The sequence below is a fragment of the Vigna unguiculata genome, chromosome 9, assembly GCF_037176805.1.
Source record: "Vigna unguiculata cultivar grain cowpea cultivar isolate G323 ecotype 2 chromosome 9, ASM3717680v1, whole genome shotgun sequence".
Classification (NCBI taxonomy): Eukaryota; Viridiplantae; Streptophyta; class Magnoliopsida; order Fabales; family Fabaceae; genus Vigna; species Vigna unguiculata.
In genome coordinates, this window is record NC_140800.1 from 2,646,959 (window position 1) to 2,672,181 (window position 25,223).

The following is a 25,223-nucleotide window of genomic DNA, read 5'->3' on the forward strand; positions in this document are numbered from 1 at the left end:
AACAGTATATGGAATTTTCACTTGCTTGATGCTGAGGCACAGGGTGAACCTAGGATGTTAAAGTAAGGAATAAATTCAAGAAACTAAAAAGTTGAGTCCAAAACATTATACTGCTATTCAGTTTTTGTTCAAAACATGCATGTGATCTATTAAGAATTTCTGTCATTTTTGCAAGACACTGTATTCAAAATAAGCTGATATATATATATATATATATATATATATATATATATATATATATATATATATATATATATATATATATATATATATATATGCTTAGAGTGATTAATTTACATAAAGTATCTGTATAGTAGATTAGGTTAATAAAGTATGCACCTTAAGATATACAAAACAGTCACCATTAACTTAGAAAATTACTGTGTTTTGACTACAACAACTCCATATATACTTTGTTACTGTCACAACTATTCATTTTCTCATCAAATTTTCAAATAAAAGAAACTATGTCCTCCTTCCATGTATTTACGGAAGAGTAAACAATGGTCAAACGTCAGAGACAAAATATACTACTTTATTTTTTTCACTTTAATTTGTCTATAAGTTAAGAATCAAGCTAGCTACCAGCCTTTACCTTCTATTCTTCCTTTGTTTCAATTATATTCTTCTGCAAAACTTTTTGGCTGTTTTTTCTACTGGTATATTCATATATTCATGTGTGTTCAAATAGAAATCAGCGCTGCAAAATTAATTTGTATGTATCGATATGTTTCATGATTGAAGAGAAGTTGGCTTCACAAAAAAGATAAGTCATCACTTATATGTTATAGTAGGTTGGTGCTGCAGATATACACTATTTCAAAGTATTAGCTACAGATATTTCATATCAGTAGAATCATAAAACTTAAGGAAAGAGAGTTGGAGCATCTCTTGCAAAGGTAATAAATCTCTTGATCATTGTGATCCATTAAATTATAGTTTTTGTGATCCATAATTATCCATATTTACAACTTTGTCTGTGCTTCATATGTAGTTTCTGATTATGGAATTTGCATTATCATGTTTGATTGAAAGTTGTGATTTTGAACCAGGGGATATTACTGTTATGTTTGATTGAAAGTTGTGATTTAGGATAACTGTTAGTATTTTGTTTGAATCTGAATTCTTTTTGTTCTGTAGTTAATAGTAAAAATGCAGCTGTGAATAAAGAAAATGCAGAGGTACTAGTTTACCAGAACAAACAAAAAAAAGAGAGAAAGAAATAATAGTCTAAAAAGCTTTTTGTGTTTTTTTATTGGGATAATTGATACATAGTGGTTTAGAATTAGGCAAATTTAGGTAAGAAGTTTTGAAACGTAATTCAATTTCCTAAATTACCTGAAAAATAAAAGAGATGCAACTAGTTCCAATTCTGCTGATTCAGATTCAATCAATAACAAAGAAGATGGTCTAATTTGAAATATTGTGAGTTTCACAGTATTATAAGTGCATTTGAGTCATGTTTGATATTTTCTGGAAATAATTAAAACTCTGTTTCTGACTAAAAATCTCTGTGGGATGCATTGTCTGATAAGGTGCATACAAAAAGGTTGACTATGATAACTTATGAGTCAGATAATCATCACCTTAACCAAGATTTTTTTCCAAATCATGCATCCTATTACACAGTGACGAATCTTGACCAAAAATTTTGGAGGAGCTAAAATAATATAATTTTTTGATCATTTGATTGGACCATTAGTATAACACTTTAAAAAATGACTCTTCCATAAAACAATTGGATCGTTAGATTGGATTATTAGTATAATGTTTTAAATACTTTAAAAGATGTGAAGAAATATAATTTAACTTGTTTTCATCTTCACGTGTAGCTTCTTCCCTTTTACTATTTCTACAAAATAAATTCATTATTCTATTCTTCATCAATATGTTTTTTTTAAATATATTAAAAAATAATTTATCATAATCTAATAAAATATTGAGAGACATAAGTATTAGAAGAAAAATATATTATAATCAAGTCACAATTAAAAATCGGTTATAAAAAAACACATAATACATTATTTTTTTCTTCTATAATCATAAAAAGTAAATATACAAAAGGCTCATGAGATAACAAATAATTTTAATAACTATTAAAAGTAATATTTCATCATCAAGTAAGACAAGAGAGAGTACACTTTTTTTCTTCGAAAAATGAAGGAAACAGGTGAGAAATGAGAGTAAACATAATGAGTATGTGTCTAACTTTATTTTTCTTCAAAAAAAAAAACATATGATAGTGAGAGATGAGTACAATTTTGTCAAAATTTAAAAAGGCAATGACAGAAGAAAATAAAAAATATTTTAATAAATTTTTAGTTTAATTACTCTTTTGATTATTGTTTCCAAAAATGTAAGTTGATCATCCAGTTCTTATAGTTTCAATTTAGTGGCAATTTGATATTTTTAGATACTAGAAGACTAATTAAACCTAAATATATATATTTTTTATTTTGGATTTTATGTTTTATTATTTATTAACATTAAATGTTGTATTTTATAAAAGAAATAAAGAAACACAATTTAATTATCATCAATTTCTAAAATATATTATTTAAAATTTTAAAATTTTCAAAATTTTAAAAAATTAAAAAATGGATATATAATTTTGAAAAAAATCAAAAATATTGGGGTCCAGGCCCTCCTTCTCCTATAATGTTCCGCCCATATATATATATATATATATATATATATATATATATATATATATATATATATATATATATATATATATATATATATATATATATATATATATATATATATATATCCAAATGTTTTTGATGAACTTTCTTTGGAAAAAAATATGAAGAAAAAATTACACAAGTTTATTCATAAATTAACTCTAACTTAGACATAAAATAAAATATATATATTTTTTACATACAGTAATTCTAATTTTATTTATAGAAATATTTATATATATATATATATATATATATATATATATATATATATATATATATATTCTAAGTTAAAAAAACTAAAAATAAATTATTGAATGTATGAGTATCTATCAAAATTATAGAAATATTAGGCATGGGACTTGGGTACCATGCGTGCTGTGATTTGGATAACACTTATCATTTTTTTTTTTAAATGATATCCAACTATGATTTGCAAATTAAGGTTTTTTATTTCTTGACACTGGTTGTATTTATTTATATATATTTTTACAATATCTAATTCCATCTTAAAATTAAGACAGTGTCAACGATTTGAAATTTTTAACTTGGCAAAACATGTTTTTTACAACATACTTTTTTTTTTCTTCTTTTAGGTCAACGTTGTTTTCCCATGCTTAATTGTCAATCATGCCATTACTTAAAATAACTATTAATTTTTTAAAAATCCACAAAAAAACTTGTATTTGTTAAATTTATTTCAATTACTATTAATGTTTTCCAGTAATTTTAATCCATTAAATAATTAAATTATAATTATATATTTGTTTGATTATCTGTTTCATATTTTATATAAAAAATAACTTGTAGTAGGATGATAACAAAAATAACACCCCCTCACACACACACACACTAAATCCTAATATTTAGTTAATAATACAGTTAGTAATAAAACAACAACTTATATGCCATTCTTTGAAAATATTAGAGAAAGTTTCAGAGTCAGGTGAGTTGGGTCAGCTGAGTTGCGTGGTCCTTTTTGTCTTCTTTCTACATTCATGCCATGCCCATATCTAGCGTATTTTGACATCTTTAATTTTTTTAATATTTTTATATTTAGTATATAATAAATATATTTATATAAAAAAATACTAACTTTAACATAAAACAATTTTTAGAAGTAAAAGAAATTATTTATCTTAAATTTTATAATCTGTCAAATATTTTTCAGTGATAAGAACAAATATCTGCAATATCACATCTTTGAATCAAAACATATGAAGATTAAGTTTAACCGTGCTTATCTGTGCATTAAAATTTTCAATTAAAAAAACAACATGCTTGTAATAACTTTGCTTTTATGATATCTCCATAACTTATCATGCATGCACGCGTTTTCTCCCATGACACATGGGAAACACATTGCGTCATAAATTGTGACTCATACCAAATATTGGTACGAGAAGGTGAGTGTTGGGTAAGTGGGTGTCTACAAATTATTAAAGGTTAGATTTTTTGAGCTACTTTGATATAAGTGTTCCCACCTCACAAATTTTCTCATGAATAATCAAATTTCTGTTCTTCAACAAAATAAATGACCATAACCTCTTTTTTCTCTGCTTCTATCAGCATTATCATCAACGGGTTCATTCTTATCATATACCAGGTGTTTTTTGTTGTTCTTGCTAACACAGAATGTCTCTGTTTTGATTTTTGATTCATTGTACTTGGTCTATTAAATTTGTTGCGCCACGTAACTCTGCACCACGCCACGTTGCATTACCTCTTCATGCATTCGCTCCTTGTGCCACGCTACCTCATGCTTTCTTACACTTTTGTTAATTTTTGAAGCTTTTTGTTTCCCCACAGTTTACTCTATGAAAAGTTGTTGCGTGCACTACAAGAAGTAATTAATTTATAATGATTTTGTAAAAGTGAAAATTTATTCTCAAATTTGTGTCTATTGAAAACTAATTAGAACCTGAATCAGCGCTTTTGGGGTTGTCCTCGTTGCTCAAATCACGTTGCATGTGGGACAACTGTCATCTCATACAAGTGTCACCAAAGCAAACCCAAACGGTGCATCAATCTAAATCATTTATAATAATGCATTATGAAAAGAGAGAAAAAGAAAAGAACAATAGAGAGAGAAACTTGACCTCCAGCTCAAGCGAGCATAATCTACCACGTTGCCTTGTGCACGCGGTTACGCAAAGCTTAATGCTCTTCCACTTTGAATTTTGAAAACAAAAAAAAAAACTGTAAACAGTTACAAATTTAATTCACTTAGGTTTTCAACATTTTTCAGTTCCTAACATCAATTCACAAGAGCAAAAAACTGTATTTTCTGGTAAGTTACACTATTCATGCTTTTGGTGCCTATTCTATGTAAGACCAGGTTTACGGTTGAATCAAGGTGTGAGAAAAGTTACTGTATGTAAAATTTATATAAGGTCAGGGGTAAAAGAGGAATTTGCTTTTGCAGTATCTCGAAACTAAAAGTGCATTGAACAGTGGTGCTAGTATGTGCAGCATTTCTAGTTTCTAGAAAAGATAAAATTTAAAAAACCGTGTGAGAACAGGAAAGAACATTAATCGGCAGTGCAATTGACCCGTGATAGAGAGGTATGAACTAGAGAGCCTGGTAGTAGACGCACTGAGGATAGTGGCTTTGAAATTTGAAATTTGAGATAAAGAAAGGTAGTGAGAATAGTATTTTGCCGAACTGAAAAGTTAGTTGAGTTTTCCCAAACGTGGTGGTTCGGTTCAGACTGTGCAATTGATGAACAGAGATTGAGTTTGAGAGATTCTTTGTTTGGTTTATTTTATTTGGAATATCTTGATCTGTTTGGTGTGGGAAAAGTGTGAAGTGACGGTGCCATCTCTCCTGCGACAGTTCTTTCAAGAACGATGAGTAGTTTCGTGAACGGTGCTTCGCCGATGAGGCAAGCGGTGGCGGAGAGGGAGAGTGATATTGAGGCTGGTCCTGCCACTCACCGCTCCACTGACCTCGAAGACGGAGATTTATCCGATCCGTTTGATATTGCCAGAACTAAGAACGCTTCCATTGAACGCCTCAGGCGATGGAGGGTATGCTTTCTCTTTTGATTCATATTCTTACTTTCTGATGTTCTTGCTCTGTTTTACTTCTGCTTGTGCTTTAGTTTTTTTATCTTCTGCCTGTTTCTATGTTTTTGAACTGTTTACTCAATGTTTTCACTGCTTGATGAGCTTAAGGTGAATTTAGGGGTTTGTAGAGTGGATGTTCTGTTTTTGTTTGAAATTGATTGATTGAGTGCGATTTTTATGGAAATTTTAGGAGATTTGGTGGTTGTAGGTTAAGGCAGTGAAGGAGTGTAGATATTTCTGAATGTTATTTCAAGATATATTTTAGGAAATAGTATTTGACTATTTGTTTTTCCTGGAGGATGAGGAAAGTTAATGGTGTAATATCCGCAGGAGGTTTATTATAACTAAACTTGGATTTCCCTAAATTATATTATTGGGATACTTTTGTTCACATCTATGGTGCTGCAAATCAGGGCCAACGATTTCTTCTTGTTCTCCAAGCCTCCACATAGAGATTTGACTGTGGCATTTGAAGGTTACGATTCTTTGTTGCATTTTCTGCTTAACAACACATGGGAAAGGAATAGGAGATGCTCAGTAGGGGCTTAAAAGATACAGTCACACTCCCAAATTCAGATAGTTATGTCATCTGGGAATATAATAATGCAAATTAGTGATTTGTGAAGCAATTTGGAGGTCCATGTTCAGAAGTCAAACTTTCAGATTGCAAACTTTTGCACCCATGTAGCAGAATATATATTCACACACACTCATATAATTTCATATTAGTTAAATGTTAGTACTTATCTTTTAAGTGTCACCCTGAGTCCTTCTGTGCAAAGTTGTACCAAGCTTGGTAATCTTATTTCATTTTTGATATATAATCCTATTCTCAATTATATTGTGTTTAGTTTTCCAAACACTTGGATTGGGGAATTGAAATGTCCAGCTATCAAACTGCTCTGAAGATATGTTTCATGCATGCGAAGAACACAAGTGCATAACGACTAACAGCAGTCTATAAGTTTCTCTCTCAACTGACAGGACAAGTCTACGTTCTTAACTTAATTCCTCTGGACAATCTTAGTTTCAATTAGCAAAGCAATGAAAAGGAGGAAACGATATGTTTCATGCATTCAAAGAGCACATTTAAAGTGCATCAGGACTAACAGAAGCAGTCCATAAGTCCATAAGTTTCTCTAGTCACTGGCGTCACCATAATAAGTTTTTAGTCACCCTGAAAAGGAATTAAGCAGAAGAAGCAATATGTTTCATGCATGAAGCAATATGTTTCATGCATGCGAAGAACATATTTTAGGTGCACCAGGACTAACAGAAGCAGTCCATAAGTTTCTATCATAACTGGCGTTTCTATTAGAAGTTCTTAAACTCCCTTGAGAAACTTGGCTTCAATTAGCAAAATTTTGGGATATTTAGTAATACCCACAATTCTCTTTAAATATAGTGTCTTCCTTCTTCAAAGCAATGGAAAACAAGAAGCAATATGTTTCATGCATGCAAAGAGAATAAAGAGAATTTTACAGTGCATGAGGACTGCCAGAAGCAGTCATTAAGTTTCTCTCACAATCGGCATCATAATTGTTAGCTCTTAATCCCCCTTGAGACACTTGGTAGTTAGGCATTATACAGGATCTTTTAAGTTCAAGAAATATTAAGGGGGCCAGTTAAGGCCTGATTTTGAGCCCCTCTTATTTGTGTGCTGCTGACTGTTGGGATGTACAGTGGAATTAAAAATTTGAGTGAAGGATTGATAGCATTCATTCCATGTTTTATCACAACAGCTTAGGTGTGAAGAAGGGAAAGAGGGAGAAGGGGTTCCTATTGCTTTAACTTAGTTGTGGAGGGAGAAGGGGTTCCTATTGCTTTAACTTAGTTGTGGATGAAGAGGAAATGAGCTGAATGGAGCCACTGTTCAATGTTTTACGTATCCTTTTCTTTGCATTCAAGGATGCTGTTCTTGCCATATAAATTTCAGCCACTTATAGTGGGCATGATTAATCCTGTGGCAATGAATGCTGATTTAACATTCTTTTGATCTAAATACATTGTGTCTTTCCACTGTTACCTCATTTCAGAAGAACTATTTTCTCAAGTGGACCCTCTTGGATGATAGAAGACTCTAATTAAGACAGTGTTAGGGATTCAGTTATGTCTAATAGTGTTGGATTAGCGCACTAAAAATCAAATGGGTTGTTGAGTTTCAATAGGTGATTCCTGCATGCAAAGTATGGATGGATAGAATGATTACCAGTGAGAGAAAAAAGTAAGGGAAGCTTTTATATTTCAATGGTAATAGTTGAGTTTTATCCATTTAGTGTAGTGTATTGGATTGATATTTAGAAGACTATTTTGACATAAAAAATTCTTGTGGATTTGAATGTTTGAGTAATTAGTGTTAAACATCACTTAGGTATTTGTTTTGTTTAAACTTTTTAGTACTGTCTGTCTACAACAATGTCAGGAGTTTATTCTCAGTTGATATCAAATGTTTGATATTTTTGTATTAATTTGAAAAGCCCAGGTAAATTAAGAAGCATGGGTTTGACTATTCTGAAATTGCAAAGTTACATGTGCAGATATAGCTTTTGTTTCCAAAATTTATTGTAGAGAAAACACATCTTATTAAGCATACCACATTTAATTTGTAGTTTCATTTAGCTTTTTTGCAGTATGAATGTTGCTTTGTAATTTACTGTCAACTGTCAAGACCAATAACTAGCTTCATTGTACTATTCTACATTTGCTATTTTTGAGTCTGTTTATGTATTTACAAATAAGAAACCTTTTGTTGTTATCTTTTTTAGCAAGCAGCGCTTGTGCTTAATGCTTCTCGTCGATTTCGTTATACCTTGGACTTGAAAAAAGAAGAAGAGAAGAAACAAATATTGAGAAAGATTAGAGCGCATGCACAAGCCATTAGAGTATGTTCCCTTCAATTGGCTTTCTTTATTGTGCTTACGACAGGCATATGAAGTGTACTAATTATTCGTTTTGCATTATTAGGCAGCTTATCTTTTCAAAGCAGCTGGTGGGGTGCCAGGGAATGGTGAGTAATTGACACGTACTAAATTTTTATCTGCCAATCTTTGCTGTCTCAATTAATTTGGTTTAATAGTTATCCAGTAACATAAAAATACATATTTTATCTGTTTGCATTTGTTAAAGCATTTTGGTGTAATTCAGTATTTGGTTTGTTTGGCTATTAGGTCTTATTGTTTGTTGATAAAAAATATTCCTGGTTATTTTTTTACCTTGGTAACATGTTTTTCTTAAAGTTACTGAAATAGTAGTCATGTTACTGCCCTTGTGTTTATCCGATAAACTACATACTAGTCTGGAAAATCTCTAGAATAAAAAAAATGGTTCAATGTTTGTTATGATACTTGATTTGTTTTCACCTTGATAAATCATGATAAAAGTATTCCAATATTCATCTGGGAAACCCAGTGATGCATTATATGTTTTGTAAATGCCAATTTCATGAGAAATTTGTACTTCAGATGGGATTTGGAAGTAATAATTTTTTCTAGAAGGAATCAAACTGATTTACTACGAAATATATTTGTTTGGATGTTTGATTCCAGAAGTTTTGATAATCTGCATTGGTTCTCTATTATGGATTTTGAGGAATTTAAAATAATGAATGAAGAGTAGGAGTTCTGAAGTCCTTTCTATGTGGCCCATTTTTTGCACAACTGATGTGTATTGTTAACAATACCAATTTAAAGAAGTCCTTTGGATTGCTGCAATTTAGAGCTAACTCTTTCCTGAACAAAATTTGGGGAATGATAGACAATGCATCGTTACAACTCGAAATTTTAAAATATTCCATCTATATAGTATTATTTGATAATAAGTTTATTCTGCCGACCAAGTCTATATTTAATATACCGAAGTTAGGTGATTGGTGAATTGTCTACTATAGGACAAAGACCAACAGTAGTAGGGCTATCTTTTGGGACTGCTGGGCTAAATTTGTGACTACTACTGTCCTAGGATTACTCACTGGGATTGGTGTTTGGAAAGACCTCTCTGGGTTAGTGTCAGACCAGACTGTCTTCCGGACAATTAAATGGCTAGACAGCTTCCACCTCTCTTCCTGAAAGCTATATGTCAAAGAACAAATCAGCTGGCAATAGAGTCAAATAGGCATAGGACATGTAAATACTGAAAGAAGAGAGTGAACGAACTTTATTAGAATTTTTTGATTGCTATTACAGTTCATGTAACTTGTAAGTATGGTTATCAAACTCGCGAGTTAACTCGTTAACTCAGACGAGTTTGCATACCCACTCATAGCTTCTAAGTCAACTTGCAAATAAACTCGTTTTTCAAGCAAAATCGGAGGTAGAATCGGTATACTCGTTCAAACTTGGGAGTTTGCAAATGATTTGATGAGTTTGAAGAGAAAAGTTTTTAAATCCAAAACGACTTGTATGGAGGGCATTTTTGAACAAAACTCATCAGATTAGGGTTCAGATTAAGCCCCTTCTTCCTCTTGCTGAACTCTGTCTAGTACTGCAGGCCCATCTCTTGCACTTGTATCGTGTTGCTTCACGGTTTTGAAGAAAACTCATCATATTAGGGTTCCAGATTAAACCCCTTCTTCTTCTTCCTTCTGAACTCTGCAGGCCCCTCTCTCGCACTTGTGTCACTTGTATCGTGTTGCTTCACCTTCTCTTGCCATCGACGTTGTGGTCGCCATTGTCGTCACTTGCCGTCGCCTCGCTGTTGTCGTTGCTTACCATCAACCAGCGCGACTCATGGTCCTCTTCATTTACAAAGCTGGGATAGTTGGAGGAAAGTGTGGTTGGGTGGTATGCTAGTTGTTCGAAAGATGGGATATGTGGGAGGAAAGTGTGGTCGGTGGTCTCCTAGTTTTAGGATAGAAAATATGAGATCTAATATATTATATTATTTATAAATTAATTTTAAATTGATTTTTATAATTAAGAATTAGGTTTTTAATTAGAATTAGAAATTATTTAATAATTATGTAATAAGCTTTTTAGTTTTGTATTTTGAAAATTTAAATTAGAGATTAATTTGAAGTATCTCTTTAAATAGATCAAATTAAATTGAAAGCAATCCAAGTGTAACTTCATAATTTTTTTTTCATGTGAAGTAAACTCTTACGAACCGAGTTCACGAGTCGAGGTAACGTAGCTCTCACGAGTTTATGTAACCTCTCGAGTTTGATTACCTTGACTAGTGCTTGGGTTGTTGACCTTGGCATGAGAAACAAACGGTACAAAATGCATAGCATGGCTCTTGCTTCATGCAAGAGAGATAATGGCAGCTGAGAAACTATTTAATAATTATGTAATAAGCTTTTTAGTTTTGTATTTTGAAAATTTAAATTAGAGATTAATTTGGAGTATCTCTTTAAATAGATCAAATTAAATTGAAAGCAATCCAAGTGTATCTTCATAATTTTTTTTTTTCATGTGAAGTAAACTCTTACGAACCGAGTTCACGAGTCGAGTTAACGAAGCTCTCACGAGTTTATGTAACCTCTCGAGTTTGATTACCTTGACTAGTGCTTGGGTTGTTGACCTTGGCATGAGAAACAAACGGTACAAAATGCATAGCATGGCTCTTGCTTCATGCAAGGGAGATAATGGCAGCTGAGAAGAGTGACGCATATGGACTTGTCTTGATTATGATGTTCTTCAAATTTTTAGGATTAATATATTGGTTGGTGAGATAATGAATGATGCATACAGTGGTCTTAATAACACTGGTGATACTGAAATTTTTGGGAGTGGGGGATTCATGGATGGAGATTCTAATATTGGAATTGACAGATAAATTGATGGAAATTTCTTTGGCAGAGGCAATGGTCGCCAAAAACATTTCCCAAAAGATTACAAAAAGGTGAGAAGACAGTAGTTTTAAAATCAGAGTGGGAAATAAATTAGAATTCAAAGTATTAAGGTGTTCTGTGGTGGAACAATGATGGGAAAGGTCATGGAAGATGGGACCTCTTCTATACCTTTTTGAAATTAGAAGGTTTTAGGTACAGAGGAAGCCAGAGCACCTGTCCTTTTTTATGCTAATCATAATCCTAATTAATCAAGCAAATAAATCATGATAAAATGAGACATATGGAATTAATGCTAAGAGACAACGAATAAGCTACTTGAAAAAGGTAATCTAAGATATGGTAAGGTTAAGATATTTTCCTATGCCTTAACTTCTACTAATTGAACAAAAGTTGCTTTCATTATGATCAGATTGGACAGATGGATGAATGTGGCACATAGTGTTCACTATCTTGTTCATATTCTAACAATACTGTTCACTAAAATATATTTTTGTATTTATGACATCCTTGTTGGATAGGTACATTCTCCTTTCTGCATTCATAACCTAAACTTGAGTATGCTTTTTGGTAGTTAGTTTTGTTGTTCCATGAATCTTTATTTAAACAAGTGTATTGATAAGGTGTAGGCCACTTTTTTTTTTTCTTGAGAATTGATGGGTAATGCTTTTATTTGTTAGAACCTATTAAACCTCCTCCGACCCCAATTGCTGGTGAATTTTCAATTGGGCAAGAACAACTTGCTTCAATTTCGAGGGAGCATGACACTGCTGCTCTGCAACAATATGGAGGGGTATGTTTGCCAAGAATATTTTTTCTCCACTTGGTAGTATTGTTCAGTGTCATAAATTTTCAAGTGTTGCTTTTGGATCATTATCAGGTTGTAGGACTATCAGTTTTGTTGAAAACCAATTTAGAGAAGGGAATTCATGGTGATGATGCTGATTTACTGAAACGTAGGAATTCATTTGGTTCCAACAATTATCCTCGGAAAAAAGGAAGAGGTTTTCTGGTAATAACTTTTTCAGAGTAGTTAATTACATGATGATTTCAGGGTAGATAAGTTTCTTCTTTGTGATTGGGATACTATAATGACCTTTCTTTTTTCAATGTTTTTTCTTTTCACAGATGTTTATGTGGGATGCTTGTAAGGACCTGACCTTGGTTATTTTAATGGTAGCTGCAGCAGCTTCACTGGCACTTGGGATAAAATCTGAGGTGAGATTGGCTGGGGAAGTTATGATGCAATTGTTTGTACTTGGTTGAAAGTGCTAAAAGTGAGTCTCTCATATTACAAATACTATTTTCCAAATTTTGTATTGTTCTTTACTTTTTTTCCATTTCTCTCCCACTAATTTAGACATTTTTATAAAATTATTAATCCTTAAACCTTACTCCTTATCTTTTTGCCATTCTTGGATTTCTCTATGGCTATCCAATGGTTTCCAGACTTAATGAATTTTTTACTATGTATATGCATTCTTTTGAATGTTATCTTGTACAATTAATTAGTTTGTCTGGTCTTTTACCCTATTTTCTTTATGTTTGGCCCTTCTCTTAATAATCTTTGATGAAGAGAACATTTTTTGAATTTTCGGATTTTTTTTCCATTCATTTTGACAAACAAATTGTTGCAGGGTATTAAGGAAGGATGGTATGATGGGGGAAGCATTGCTTTTGCAGTTATTCTTGTTATTGTTGTTACAGGTATTATATTAGCTTTGTAAGGGGTATATAATACACGGTGTTAATTTACTTGGTCTATGACTCTTGCAAGTTCCCGTTGATAAGCTTTTGGTGTAGTCCAAGTTCATGACCCACTCTATCCATCGAGTCTTTTACTCTAGATGTTATTATAATTATAACTATAATAGTGGTTTCTATTAGTTTCTTCTTCGAATGACCTGTTAACCTCTTTCTTTTCTTGCTGTTCTGCAGCTATAAGTGACTATAAGCAGTCTCTTCAGTTTCGAGACCTAAATGAAGAGAAGAGAAATATACACCTGGAGGTTTGCTTGTTTCTTCAGTTAAACTTGATTGTTGTATTACAATTTTTGTAACAATTTTGTTTCCATATTTTTAACCTTTTATTTGGATTTTTGCATGAGAAGGTTATTAGAAGCGGTAGAAGGGTTGAGATCTCTATATATGATATTGTTGTTGGGGATGTTATACCCCTAAATATTGGTGACCAGGTACTTGATCTTTTTCTATTATTATTTTCCTTATTATACTTGTCGGTTCCATTTTCTTTGCCATTCAGTTCTTTCATAATTTTTGTAGGTCCCTGCTGATGGAATTCTTATCACTGGTCACTCTCTTGCAATTGATGAATCAAGTATGACTGGGGAGAGCAAAATTGTAAGTAGTTATTTTTTGATCTCCTACGAAGTTAGATTTTTATTTTCTGCAACATATTTTTGTTTTTCCTTTATGCAGGTCCATAAAGATTCTAAGGATCCTTTTCTGATGTCTGGATGTAAAGTTGCTGATGGCAGTGGAACAATGCTGGTAATTTAGACTTTCTCCTGTTTATTTTTGCAATTGCAGCGTGAGACGATTTTAGATTACATAATGAAGAGTTTTCAAAGGATCGTTGTTGAGGTAGTAATCAACACATAATAGGTGGAGGTGTGGGTTGTAATTATATCAAGGACCAATAAATTGTGTGTTGATCGTGTAAGTGTTTCGGAATTGGATTTAAAGCAGATTATCCACTCTTCATATACCGTCTTGCATCCCTACAAAAGAATTATAGGATTTAGTTAGTTGTATCGAATTTGTCAACCATTTGTATAATTTTCTAGAATTACTCTTTATTTTTTGTCTAACTAAATAGTGTTCTTGAGCAATAGTTAGCAATCGTTCTATCCTCAGCAGTCTCTAAGAAATTAATTTGCTGCATATATTGTTTGTTGGATTGGAAAAAAAAATATTGAGGTCATTACTATTTAAAGGGACTATTGTAATGAAAAATTAATGCATAGACAGTTTAGAGAGAGGGTTTTGTGGGTAGTGATGCCATGCCAACACATCACAGTGATTGCCTAAAACTAGTGAAAGGGCTATTGCACATCCAGCCTACTTGGGTGCTGGGGTTGTGGAGCATGGTGGATGTTAGGATCCAATTGCAAGCTTTGCGATTGAGTCCCACATAAGATAATTCCCAGAACTAGTTGGATTAAGTAGATAACTTCTTTAATTAATTTCAACAATAGAATAAAACAAAAAGGATCCCTCTGCAAACTGTGTTTTGCATTTTTCCTATTCATTCATCTTAACCTGAATTACTTGTCTAGCAAAAGATTTTAGAAAGTTGAATATTCAATTAATGAACCCCGTATCCTTGACTCTTACGACGTGAGGATTTCAAAATCCTAAAGAGTCAAAATACTAAAAAAATCATTTTTTTATCGTCATCTAGTAAAAGGAATTCCATTATCATGACCTATTTTAAATTATAAATAATCAAACAGAAATATTTCTTGAAAAAAAATCTTCCAAATACCATTCCGACCCATGGTCTCTCCAATTACAAGGACTAGCTTTTGTAGTGGGGTTCTCCCTGGGTTCTTATCAAAAGGACCATAGAGAATGTTACATTTTTTAAAAGGAGGATGTTGGCTGTTTGCTTGTATGCATACTATTATTAACAGGACTTTATTCCTTTGGTTGAATGTCGAATTTGGGGTCAATGAAATATAGATATACTTTTACCAAATTTCTTCAATTATTCAATATATTAATTTAACTTTTTCCTTGTTTATTTCTTACCACAGGTCACTGGTGTTGGTATCAATACTGAATGGGGGCTTCTAATGGCTAGCATCTCAGAAGATACTGGTGAAGAAACACCATTGCAGGTCCTTTTCTTAGTTGTGATTTGTTAAAGTTCTTCTATTTCTTATACTTATTCATGTATGTAAGTTTTCAATATAGGTTCGCTTAAATGGTGTAGCTACTTTCATTGGTATTGTTGGACTCTCTGTTGCTGTTGTCGTCCTGGTTGTGCTACTGGCTAGGTAACCTAGTTATTATCATGTTGTTGCTATATATTTTTGTGGTTTGTTGATAAGATTATGATCAGCATGTCTAAGATTGAACTATATTTGCAGATATTTCTCTGGGCATACTGAAAACCCGGATGGTTCGCCTCAATTTAAAGCTGGCAAGACTAAAGTTGGTGATGCTGTTGATGGTGCAATTAAGATAGTAACTGTTGCGGTATGTGCGATGATAAATACTGTATTACCAGAGCATTTTGATGCAAATGGAGATATATATCCATATTATATTTAGTGAAAATAACCCAGTGAATATATAGGTCACCATCGTTGTGGTTGCAGTTCCTGAGGGGCTCCCATTAGCAGTTACTTTAACGTAAGTCTGCTCATTTTGACCAGAACTTCTTAGTTTATACATTTTGTTTATGCTTTCATCATTCATGTTTTAACATTGTTTACATTTTACATGGTTGATAAAATTTTCATTTTTCTTTTGTTTTTGTTACTTTTTCTTCCATAAATTTTATAATTACCATATATCAGCATAAATCTGTCAGTGAATTCCACATTGGGTCCCATAAAGAATCTATCGTTGATGCTTGGTTTTCCATTTTTCTATCTCCACTAATACTTTATTTTCATGGGGATGCCTAGCATGTGATCTTTAATAATTTTTTTTTTCACATTCTTTTATCAAGCATTATATGGCCCCACATAACATTGTTCATATGCTTCTTTCATATCTAAAATATTTTTTTTTTCTTTGGGTTCACTATCTAATCTCGTTCATTTGTACTTAACTCCCTTTTCCATAAATTGTGTTATATAGGCTGGCCTACTCGATGAGAAAAATGATGGCAGATAAAGCTTTGGTATGCCAATTGATGTTTGCACTTCTATTGAATTTTTACATAAATATATGTGAAACTTTGTGTAATATGGCACATTGAATTGTAGGTAAGGAGGCTTTCTGCCTGTGAGACCATGGGCTCTGCCACAACCATTTGTAGTGATAAGACTGGCACATTGACTATGAATGAGGTTAGTTGTGGTGCTGTATTTGAATATTGATTTAAATGATAAATTTTTATATCTAGTTACGTCAACTTCTTGGAGAGAACTTCTTGAAATTGTTTCTTGTTTTAGTTGTTTTTATGCGTGCAAGCTTTTATTTGAGTAAGAATCTTTTGAGCTTTTTAAGATAAAGTAGGAGCTCAAAATGATAACTATTCTATTTCTACCAATGTGATTGGGATAAATTAAGAATTTTATTAAGTTCATTTCTATTGGCCTTGTTTGGCATTTATGCATCAGATTTTCTTAGTTAACATTTTTCAATTCAATGAGACAGATGACTGTGGTTGAGGCTTATGCTGGGGGTAAGAAAATTGATCCTCCCCACAAATTGGAGAATCCTATGCTTCGCTCCCTGCTCATTGAGGGTGTTGCGCTGAATACTAATGGTAGTGTTTATGCACCTGAGGTATGAGGAAAGAAAAAGTGTAAATGCGTATGAACATAGACATACATCGGTCGAACTACTACTTTTCTCTGATTTTTTTTTTCTCCTACAGGGTGCTAGTGATGTTGAGGTTTCTGGATCACCAACGGAAAAGGCAATTTTACATTGGGGAATACAGGTGTGTTTTGGAAGTGCTGTCCTTTTCCCACCCCTCCTTTTTCATTTTGGGCTAACATTTGAGCTTCTAAGTTATAACTATTGATGACTGTTACATCAAATCTCAGCTTGGGATGAATTTTACGGATGCTAGATCCAGGACATCAATTATTCATGTTTTTCCATTCAATTCAGAGAAAAAGAGAGGCGGTGTTGCATTACAAACGGTACAATCTTATTGGCATTATATTGAATTATGCTGCTATTTTATTTGTATTCTAGACTAACTGAAACATTGCTTGGTAGCTAATGTATTGCTTAAAAATAGGCCATATCTTTTAGCCAGGGCATCATAATTTTATGCATATATGCAGGCCGACTCTAACATCCATATACACTGGAAAGGTGCTGCCGAGATAGTCCTAGCCTGCTGTACAGGCTATATTGATGCAAACGACCAGCTGGTGGGGATGGATGAAGAGAAGGTTTGATTTGATAAACTTGTTACATGTTAACATCAGTTAAGGGCAGGCATTTCTTAGATTGTGTTCAGTTTTTTATTGGGAGGGAGATGAGGTATCTTGCCCAAATACATCTCAAACTACTGTGTACTGTGTTTCTTTGTCCCCCTCCCCCTGCCAACTGGTTTTTCTCCGTTCCCTGTTCTTTTGTTGGATTCACTATATAATTGCTTTAAAAATAGATCACAGCCTTCTGATTTTTATTCACATCATTACATAATTTAATCCGTATATTTTGGGGGGATGAACTATTTATAGCAAATACCAAGAATTCCCTACCATTCAAGAAACAAGACCTGAATATACAAAGAACTAATGTATTGGGAAAATAGAGAAACTGGAATATCTCAACTGATTCTATCATATAGTTTCTTCATGACGAGAATTTTAAAGTTGTTTTATTTTATGCATGTTACATAAACTGATTCTATTATATAGTTTCTTCATGACTAGAGAATATTAAAGTTGTTTTATTTTATTTATGTTACATAAACAAAGCAAATAAAATTAATATATGAATTGTATGGATGGCTCTCGTTCATTAATATGTATGTGTGTGTATATGCATGTGTGTAAAGTTTTTCTGTCTTGCAGATGTCATTTTTCAAAAAGGCTATTGAAGACATGGCTGCTGATAGTCTACGTTGTGTTGCCATTGCATATAGATCATACGAAAAGGAAAAAGTTCCAACTAATGAAGAACTACTTGCTCACTGGTCTTTACCAGAGGATGATCTTATTTTACTGGCTATTGTTGGTCTTAAGGTATGCATTTGGAAACCTTCCTGTCGTTGCCACCTTTGTTATTATTTTCTGTTTGTATTATGATATTATATCCCATAGTTTTGCTTTTTAATTTAAAGGTAAAGCTCTTTGGTCATATTATTTACTGGCTTCATATTTCAATTATTCCTAATAAATGGCTACTCCACTTTGTTGCATACTTTGTAGTAGTCAGTTTTTTTTATTATTTAGTCTTGGGGAGCCAGCCTCTCCGGGATGTTAAAGTCTCAAAATGATGCCTAACATGTGAGTTTTAGTAAAAAAAGCTTGCCACTTCGGAGGTTGCAGAGAATTTTAATATTTTCTTATTTTATTCATTAGGTCTTTCTCCTTGCACTTTGATTTTCTAAATGGAAGTTCTTATATGTATCTCAATGAAGAAACATTGGACATGTCTAGTATTTGATAGCATCAGACTTAAAATATTTTCTGCTGCTAAAATTATGTTTCTGTATGAAATTCAGGATCCTTGTCGACCTGGTGTCAAAGATGCAGTGCTACTTTGTCAAAAGGCTGGGGTTAAGGTATTTCATAAATTGATAGAAATTTGTTTTGTTGTGAAATATAGATGATGCATATTTGATAAAAATACACTTCGGTGCATCACCAATATGTGCGAGTGAAGTGTCCACCCTATGAAATACCTATACTTCAATTTTCTTCGTGTACCTGATATTGATTTTCTTGGACACTTTAGTGATATGTATCGGTGAAATATTCAAGCATTTTCAACATTTTATGAAAATTTAATAGATATAGGATTTTGGTGAACCAACATAGAAATTGTTCCCTTTATAAATGATGCCAAGAAATGAATGAAATTTTGATAATGGAGGCTTGTGTGAAGGTTATGCTCATTGGGGGTGATCATAGAACAAGTTTAGCTTATCGAAATTTTGTTAGGGTCATTTGTTTCAACTTGAATCTAATTTGACCTAGGCCTGATAATACATGATTCAGGTTTGATTCAAAGTGATCATGTTGACGTTATCAATGTTAACATATATTATGAAACTCAAACCTAGTTATATTATCGTGTTATGGATAAGATCAAGTACATAATTGTTGAAAATTATAAATAGAGAGTGAGGGCATTGGGTTGGGTTGTGGCAACCCAAAGTACAGCCCAAACCTATCCCTAAAATCATTTTGTTAACAATTATAAACTCTAGTTTTAAGACTTGCTTAGGAATAACTTTTTTTTTTCTGGAGAATTAACTGCTTTTTTGTTTCCAAAAACTCTCATGGAGCCGACAAATGTAAAGCTATTATTCTCAAATTCAACAATTGTAAAATGTAATTGAAGACTTGCTTAACCAAATAAATCCAATCACTTTTGTGGTTTTTGGGAATGGCTTTTTCTGGGGAATTAATTGTTTTTGTTTTTTTGCAGAAGATCTCAGGAAGCCAACAAAAGAAAGCTATTATTCTGAAAATTTATCTGAACCAAACATAAATAATTAAAATTAAAGCATGTTGTCATGTCTAACTCACTAACCTTATCCTTAATCATAAACAAGGTGAAAAGAATTTTAAAATCTGGGCAGAATAATAGGGATGCTAATTTAGGTGCTTGGGTTACACCGTTTCAAAAAGGAAGACATTAACAAAAAGATGAGAGAACAGATGTATGCTTCTGTTATTGGGAGACACAGGAGTTTGTTTTGTGCATTATGGCATGGTTCTGTTAATGGGAGATGGTTTACAGAGGTAGAAGAGTGAGTTTCAACTTAAACAAAAAGGAAATGTTTCAGGGAGACAACTGTCCTTACCTGACGGGGTGCTATTTGGTGAAAGCCCTCACCCAACATGGATGTCGAGGGATGACAGATGGAACCCCAAAACATGTTTTGCATACAGATGAGTTGATGGAATGGCAGACGTACAATTAATTGAATAAGTTTTCTAATAGAGGTTTTAAACTAGAAAATGATAAAGAAATGAGTGGAGATGAAAGGGCTTTCATATCTTCAAACCAATATGTCACTTCTAGATTTCCAAAGGCATTTGCAGCCACATTGTTGTAGCTATTGTCATTACAAACTTGCCATGACATTTGTAGGCAGTCTTCATGAAACCACATCACTCTACCCTCTCTTCTATTTGACAACACAGTTAACACATTTTGTTGTATGGCTCTTGAATTTTTGGTGTCATAGGCATCACCTCGTTAGACAGAAAAAATAAAGACAACTTTTGTTAGATGGACCGAGTTACTAAGTTTCTATCCTCTCAATAGAAGATAAACCATCTATTTTTGTAGGCTACATAAATAAGAACAGATTTATTATCATTGTGCCTACAATACCATTTTCTCACTGCACTAACCAAATAAGTGTGTCATTGCTTTGAATTTTGAAGCCTTTAAGATTTCAAAAACCAACACTAGCTTTATTTGATTTCCTCAAATATTATACTAATTGAGTATTTAAATTAAGAATTGAAATATGCTTTGCTAATGAATTTCCAATTGATTTTTTATTTTTGTGGTTTGGATTTCTAATCACAGGTGAAAATGGTAACTGGTGACAATGTGAAAACTGCAAAAGCAATTGCTGTGGAATGTGGAATACTTGGTTCATTCGCTGATGCTACAGAACCAAACATCATTGAAGGAAAAACATTTCGTGGCTTATCAGATGCAGAGAGAGATGAAATTGCTGATAGGATATTGGTAGAATAAAATTACTATGACAACCTTGCTTTTGTGCTCTTATAGTAGTATATTTTTTGCGAATAACATTTATTACCAATACTGTGTAACAGGTAATGGGACGGTCATCTCCCAATGACAAATTATTGCTAGTACAAGCATTGAGGAGGAAGGGTCATGTTGTAGCTGTAACTGGTGATGGAACAAATGATGCTCCTGCCCTTCATGAGGTTTGCATAGTATTTACAATTTTTTGAAGCTTATGTTTGTAACTTTTGGGCACGTGGTTGTATTGTTTGTAAGTATCCATTACAATGATGACATTGATAGTAATGGTTCATTTAGTTTGATAGTGTGGCTGGTATGTCTATTAATATTGTTGTATATTCGTAAAATTCCTATTAGTGGTTAGATTATTCAGTTTTATTTTAATTTTAAAGTTTTGAATTATCATTCCAGTGCATGAGTATTTTTCTCATGTAGTGAACTAGCTTTTATTTTCTTTCTTTGTAATTCTATATATTTTTTGATATAGGCTGATATAGGTCTTGCAATGGGTATCCAAGGAACAGAAGTTGCCAAAGAGAGCTCTGATATCATTATTTTGGATGACAATTTTGCTTCAGTTGTAAAGGTCGGTACTACCTTGAGGGATTTTGATTTGTTCTTAGCAGTGATGAATGTCAGCTCTTCACCTCTTCAGTTGCTGTTTTTCTGTCACTAGTATTAGAAATGCACTTTTTGATTAATAACTGTATAATGAGAGTTTTATTTTTATAGAATTGAGGTTCATTTGTATTTGAAGCACCACTGATAATGACATTTTGTTTCTCCATGATTGTAGGTTGTCAGATGGGGACGATCTGTCTATGCAAATATTCAGAAATTTATCCAGTTTCAGCTTACAGTAAATGTGGCCGCCTTAGTGATAAATGTTGTTGCTGCAGTTTCTACTGGTGATGTTCCATTAAATGCAGTGCAGGTTGATTTTCTATTTCTCTTTCTGGGTTATGGCCACATATGAAGTTAGGATGGCATTAAAAATGTCTGTTGATTGCTCTACAGCTTCTTTGGGTAAATCTTATCATGGACACCCTGGGGGCACTAGCCCTGGCAACGGAACCGCCAACTGATCACCTCATGGATCGATCTCCAGTTGGTCGAAGGTCAGATATTTATGTTTATGATTCTTATTGGGTACTTCAGATGGCATTTGTTTGAAAAGTCTCAGAAATTTTATTGCTATAGTATTACATAGTGCTTGGAAAATTAGACAGTATCAAGACAGTTGGAAAGTAAATTCTTGTTCTGTTTTTTTTTTTTTGGGATATTTTAATAGAGGAAATGTATTTAAAGAGAGGATAATATGCAAGAACAAAAGCAGATATCACTGAAGGAAAGCAAAAAATGAATGTTATAATCAATTGAACTACAATCCAGTCATATTAAGTTATGCAAAACCTCCCTCTGAAACAAAAAAAATAAGAGTTGTCAATCGGCATTAAACTGTTACTGAAGGCTCAATTTATGGATGCGTGGATCTGTAGAATATTGCAGCTTTTTTATCAAAACATAATTTTGATTCTTTCAGAAGAAAGAAATTTGAAGAGAATATTGCACAAAACAAAAATTGAGATATCCATAAAAGAATTGAAAATCTGTTGAATATTTCACGCTCTACTAAAGCTATGCAAATTCTGTGCAGAGCCCATTAGTTTTGTGTTTGTACTGTTCTCTCATTACATGATATTCAAATTCTTCTTTATTGATTATGGGCCAGTAGTTTACAATTTTATTACCAAAACAATAGATGATACCTATGTGCTGCTTAGTATATGAGATAGAATTGACAAATTGTTTGCTTTCTTTCAGAGAGCCTCTCATAACAAATATTATGTGGAGGAATTTACTGATACAGGTGAATTATGTTTCTTATTTATCAGTACCCCTTGTAGTTTCTGCGGATTTTGAAGCATCAGGAAATACAAATTACTTATTGAGTCTAAATCAATAATTTTTGGAAACTTTCAGGCAATGTACCAAGTGTCTGTCTTGCTTGTACTCAATTTCCGAGGTAGAAGCATACTGGGTTTGAACCATGACAACAATGTGCATGCAATCAAAGTGAAGAACACTTTGATATTTAACGCATTTGTTCTCTGTCAAGTAAGTCTTCATGACCTTTCAATGGGAAAATACAGATAGCTATTCTTATTGGCAAATTGCCTTACTAATTCAATCAACTAACCTTATTAACTAGATATTTAGGGAGAAATTAATTCATATTCAGGATACATGTTTATAACTTGGATGTAAAATTGGCCATTGGTAGTAATAAACATTTTGAGTGATATAAAAAACACGAGAAAACAACTCTATACAAATTCTTTTGACATAGCTTTTTTCTTCAAATAATTTATTTTGGAAGCTTTGAATGATTGAGGGCGTTTGGAGGCTGCTTTATTGGCCTAAAACTAGCCATACCCTGATTTATGCTCTTATGCAATATTCATAATTGCGTATTAGCTCTGGTTCTGTCGTTAGATACATGATTTTCGGAAGTGTTGGGAACTTTTTAGTCACTTAGAAGCGGTTTACTTGGTGTTTAATTTTCTGAGATAAACTTATTCATATGTATTGATATGAAGTAAGAGAACTAACTAACGTATTTCCATTCCTTTGGGTGGCTTGCCTATAATATATTGTTTTTCCGTTGTTGCTTGATTGTTGCCTCATTGTTCCTGCAATTTATATTGCTACTAAATCGCTTTGATTGTGGAATGGCATGGGATATGTTTCCCAATTCATTTTGCTTTTGCTCCTTATATTTGTGGTCAAGTTGTTTTTCTTCTTATTCTCTTGTATTTGATGAGTGACGAGAAAGACAAAATTCTTTCAAATCTGCAGATATTTAATGAATTTAATGCTCGAAAGCCAGATGAATACAACATATTTAAAGGAGTCACAAGAAACTACCTCTTTATGGGTATAATTGGATTAACTCTTGTGCTTCAGGTTAGTCTTACCACTCCTCTGATAGTTTTAAGCCATGGCTGTGAAATGTGTCTTAGGGCGACATAAAATTGCTCTGTTTTTCAGATCGTCATCATTGAATTCCTGGGCAAGTTTACAAAAACAGTGAGGCTAAATTGGAAGCAGTGGATCATCTGTGTTATCATCGGATTCATTAGGTCAGTTAATTTTATGATTTTCTTTGCATGCTTCTTTTGAATAATTTTTCAGAGTGAAAACTTGAAATGTCTTGAATTGATTGTTTAAGTCTTCGCTAGCATTTGCTCGAAAGGATTATTATGCAGAAATGGTCACAGGATATCACCCCTGATACTCTTTCCTTCATACTTTTCAGTTGGCCTCTTGCTGTGATTGGGAAATTGATACCCGTGCCTACTACTCCTATCAATAACGTTTTCTCGAAATGTGGATCTTCTAAAAAGAAGGAACACGATGAATCTCAGTAGGTGGTCTCTGCTTTTTCAAAGAATCTCATTCTGCTGTTTCTTTGGTTGTCTGACTGGATTGGATACGGCATACGAACACGTTTATCTTTCTACTGATCTAACATTATTTTAACTTGTTAATTTCAAATTATTTATACTTAGGTTCTAACCAGAATACACCGAATCTCAGTTAGTCTTGGTTATTGTTAAATATACACAAACTCAACAAATGCTGATTAATATTTTGCAGATTTGAGAAAGTTGTAAATCTATGAATGGTTTCGATGTGGTTGTTTGTTCTTGGTTATGTTTGGATTACAGTTTCTTGTGATGATTCATTCTATAACAGTGTCTTTATTCATTGATTCATTCCCTTCGAAGTTAATTATATAGTCGAATGAGAAACTATACGTGTTATATAGAGGAATCTGTTGATTATAAGAAGAAAAAGAAATGTTTTCAAGTTATAGAGAACACATGCCATCATCAGCCATTAATAGCACTGCAGTAGATTTTAGGAAATGATGTATCTATCTACTCAATGTTTAGATCTCTCCATATAATGCCATTTCCACCAAAACAGCATAGACACATACAAGGCAACAATTCAATCATAGCAATCACAGTTAGAAAAACTGGGTACTG

General features: G+C 32.8%; 1 protein-coding gene across 3 annotated transcripts; it reads left to right on the top strand.

The window, feature by feature from the left end:
• The first annotated feature begins 661 nt into the window (after positions 1-661).
• LOC114162757 (calcium-transporting ATPase 8, plasma membrane-type-like) lies at positions 662-24,947 on the top strand. 3 transcript variants are annotated; one of them, XM_028046725.2, is made up of 33 exons: positions 662-899; positions 5,524-5,717; positions 8,522-8,638; positions 8,721-8,763; positions 12,222-12,334; positions 12,422-12,553; positions 12,670-12,759; positions 13,179-13,248; positions 13,480-13,550; positions 13,653-13,736; positions 13,825-14,052; positions 15,321-15,404; positions 15,481-15,563; positions 15,657-15,765; positions 15,866-15,921; positions 16,375-16,417; positions 16,503-16,586; positions 16,897-17,028; positions 17,120-17,185; positions 17,292-17,390; positions 17,538-17,648; positions 18,279-18,449; positions 18,932-18,991; positions 20,977-21,141; positions 21,234-21,350; positions 21,656-21,754; positions 21,965-22,102; positions 22,186-22,286; positions 22,993-23,038; positions 23,152-23,286; positions 24,028-24,135; positions 24,220-24,311; positions 24,488-24,947. In XM_028046725.2, the coding sequence occupies exons 2-33, from the start codon at positions 5,538-5,540 to the stop codon at positions 24,597-24,599; spliced, it is 3,339 nt and encodes a 1,112-aa protein (XP_027902526.1). In that variant the 5' UTR covers positions 662-899; positions 5,524-5,537; the 3' UTR covers positions 24,600-24,947. The 3 variants fall into 3 exon arrangements, with proteins under 3 accessions (XP_027902526.1, XP_027902525.1, XP_027902528.1); XM_028046724.2 differs by lacking the exon at positions 662-899 and adding an exon at positions 4,813-4,977; XM_028046727.2 differs by lacking the exon at positions 662-899 and having other exon boundaries at positions 5,160-5,717; positions 13,825-13,902; positions 13,981-14,052.
• The last annotated feature ends 276 nt before the right edge of the window (positions 24,948-25,223 follow it).

Bases quoted from the DNA above. Each gene is read 5' to 3' on its own strand.
- LOC114162757 (XM_028046725.2), top strand. From the start codon at position 5,538: ATGAGTAGTTTCGTGAACGGTGCTTCGCCGATGAGGCAAGCGGTGGCG. The intron at 17,391-17,537 runs GTACAATCTTAT...GCATATATGCAG, and splicing joins GCGGTGTTGCATTACAAACG to GCCGACTCTAACATCCATAT. The intron at 22,103-22,185 runs GTTGATTTTCTA...ATTGCTCTACAG, and splicing joins TTCCATTAAATGCAGTGCAG to CTTCTTTGGGTAAATCTTAT.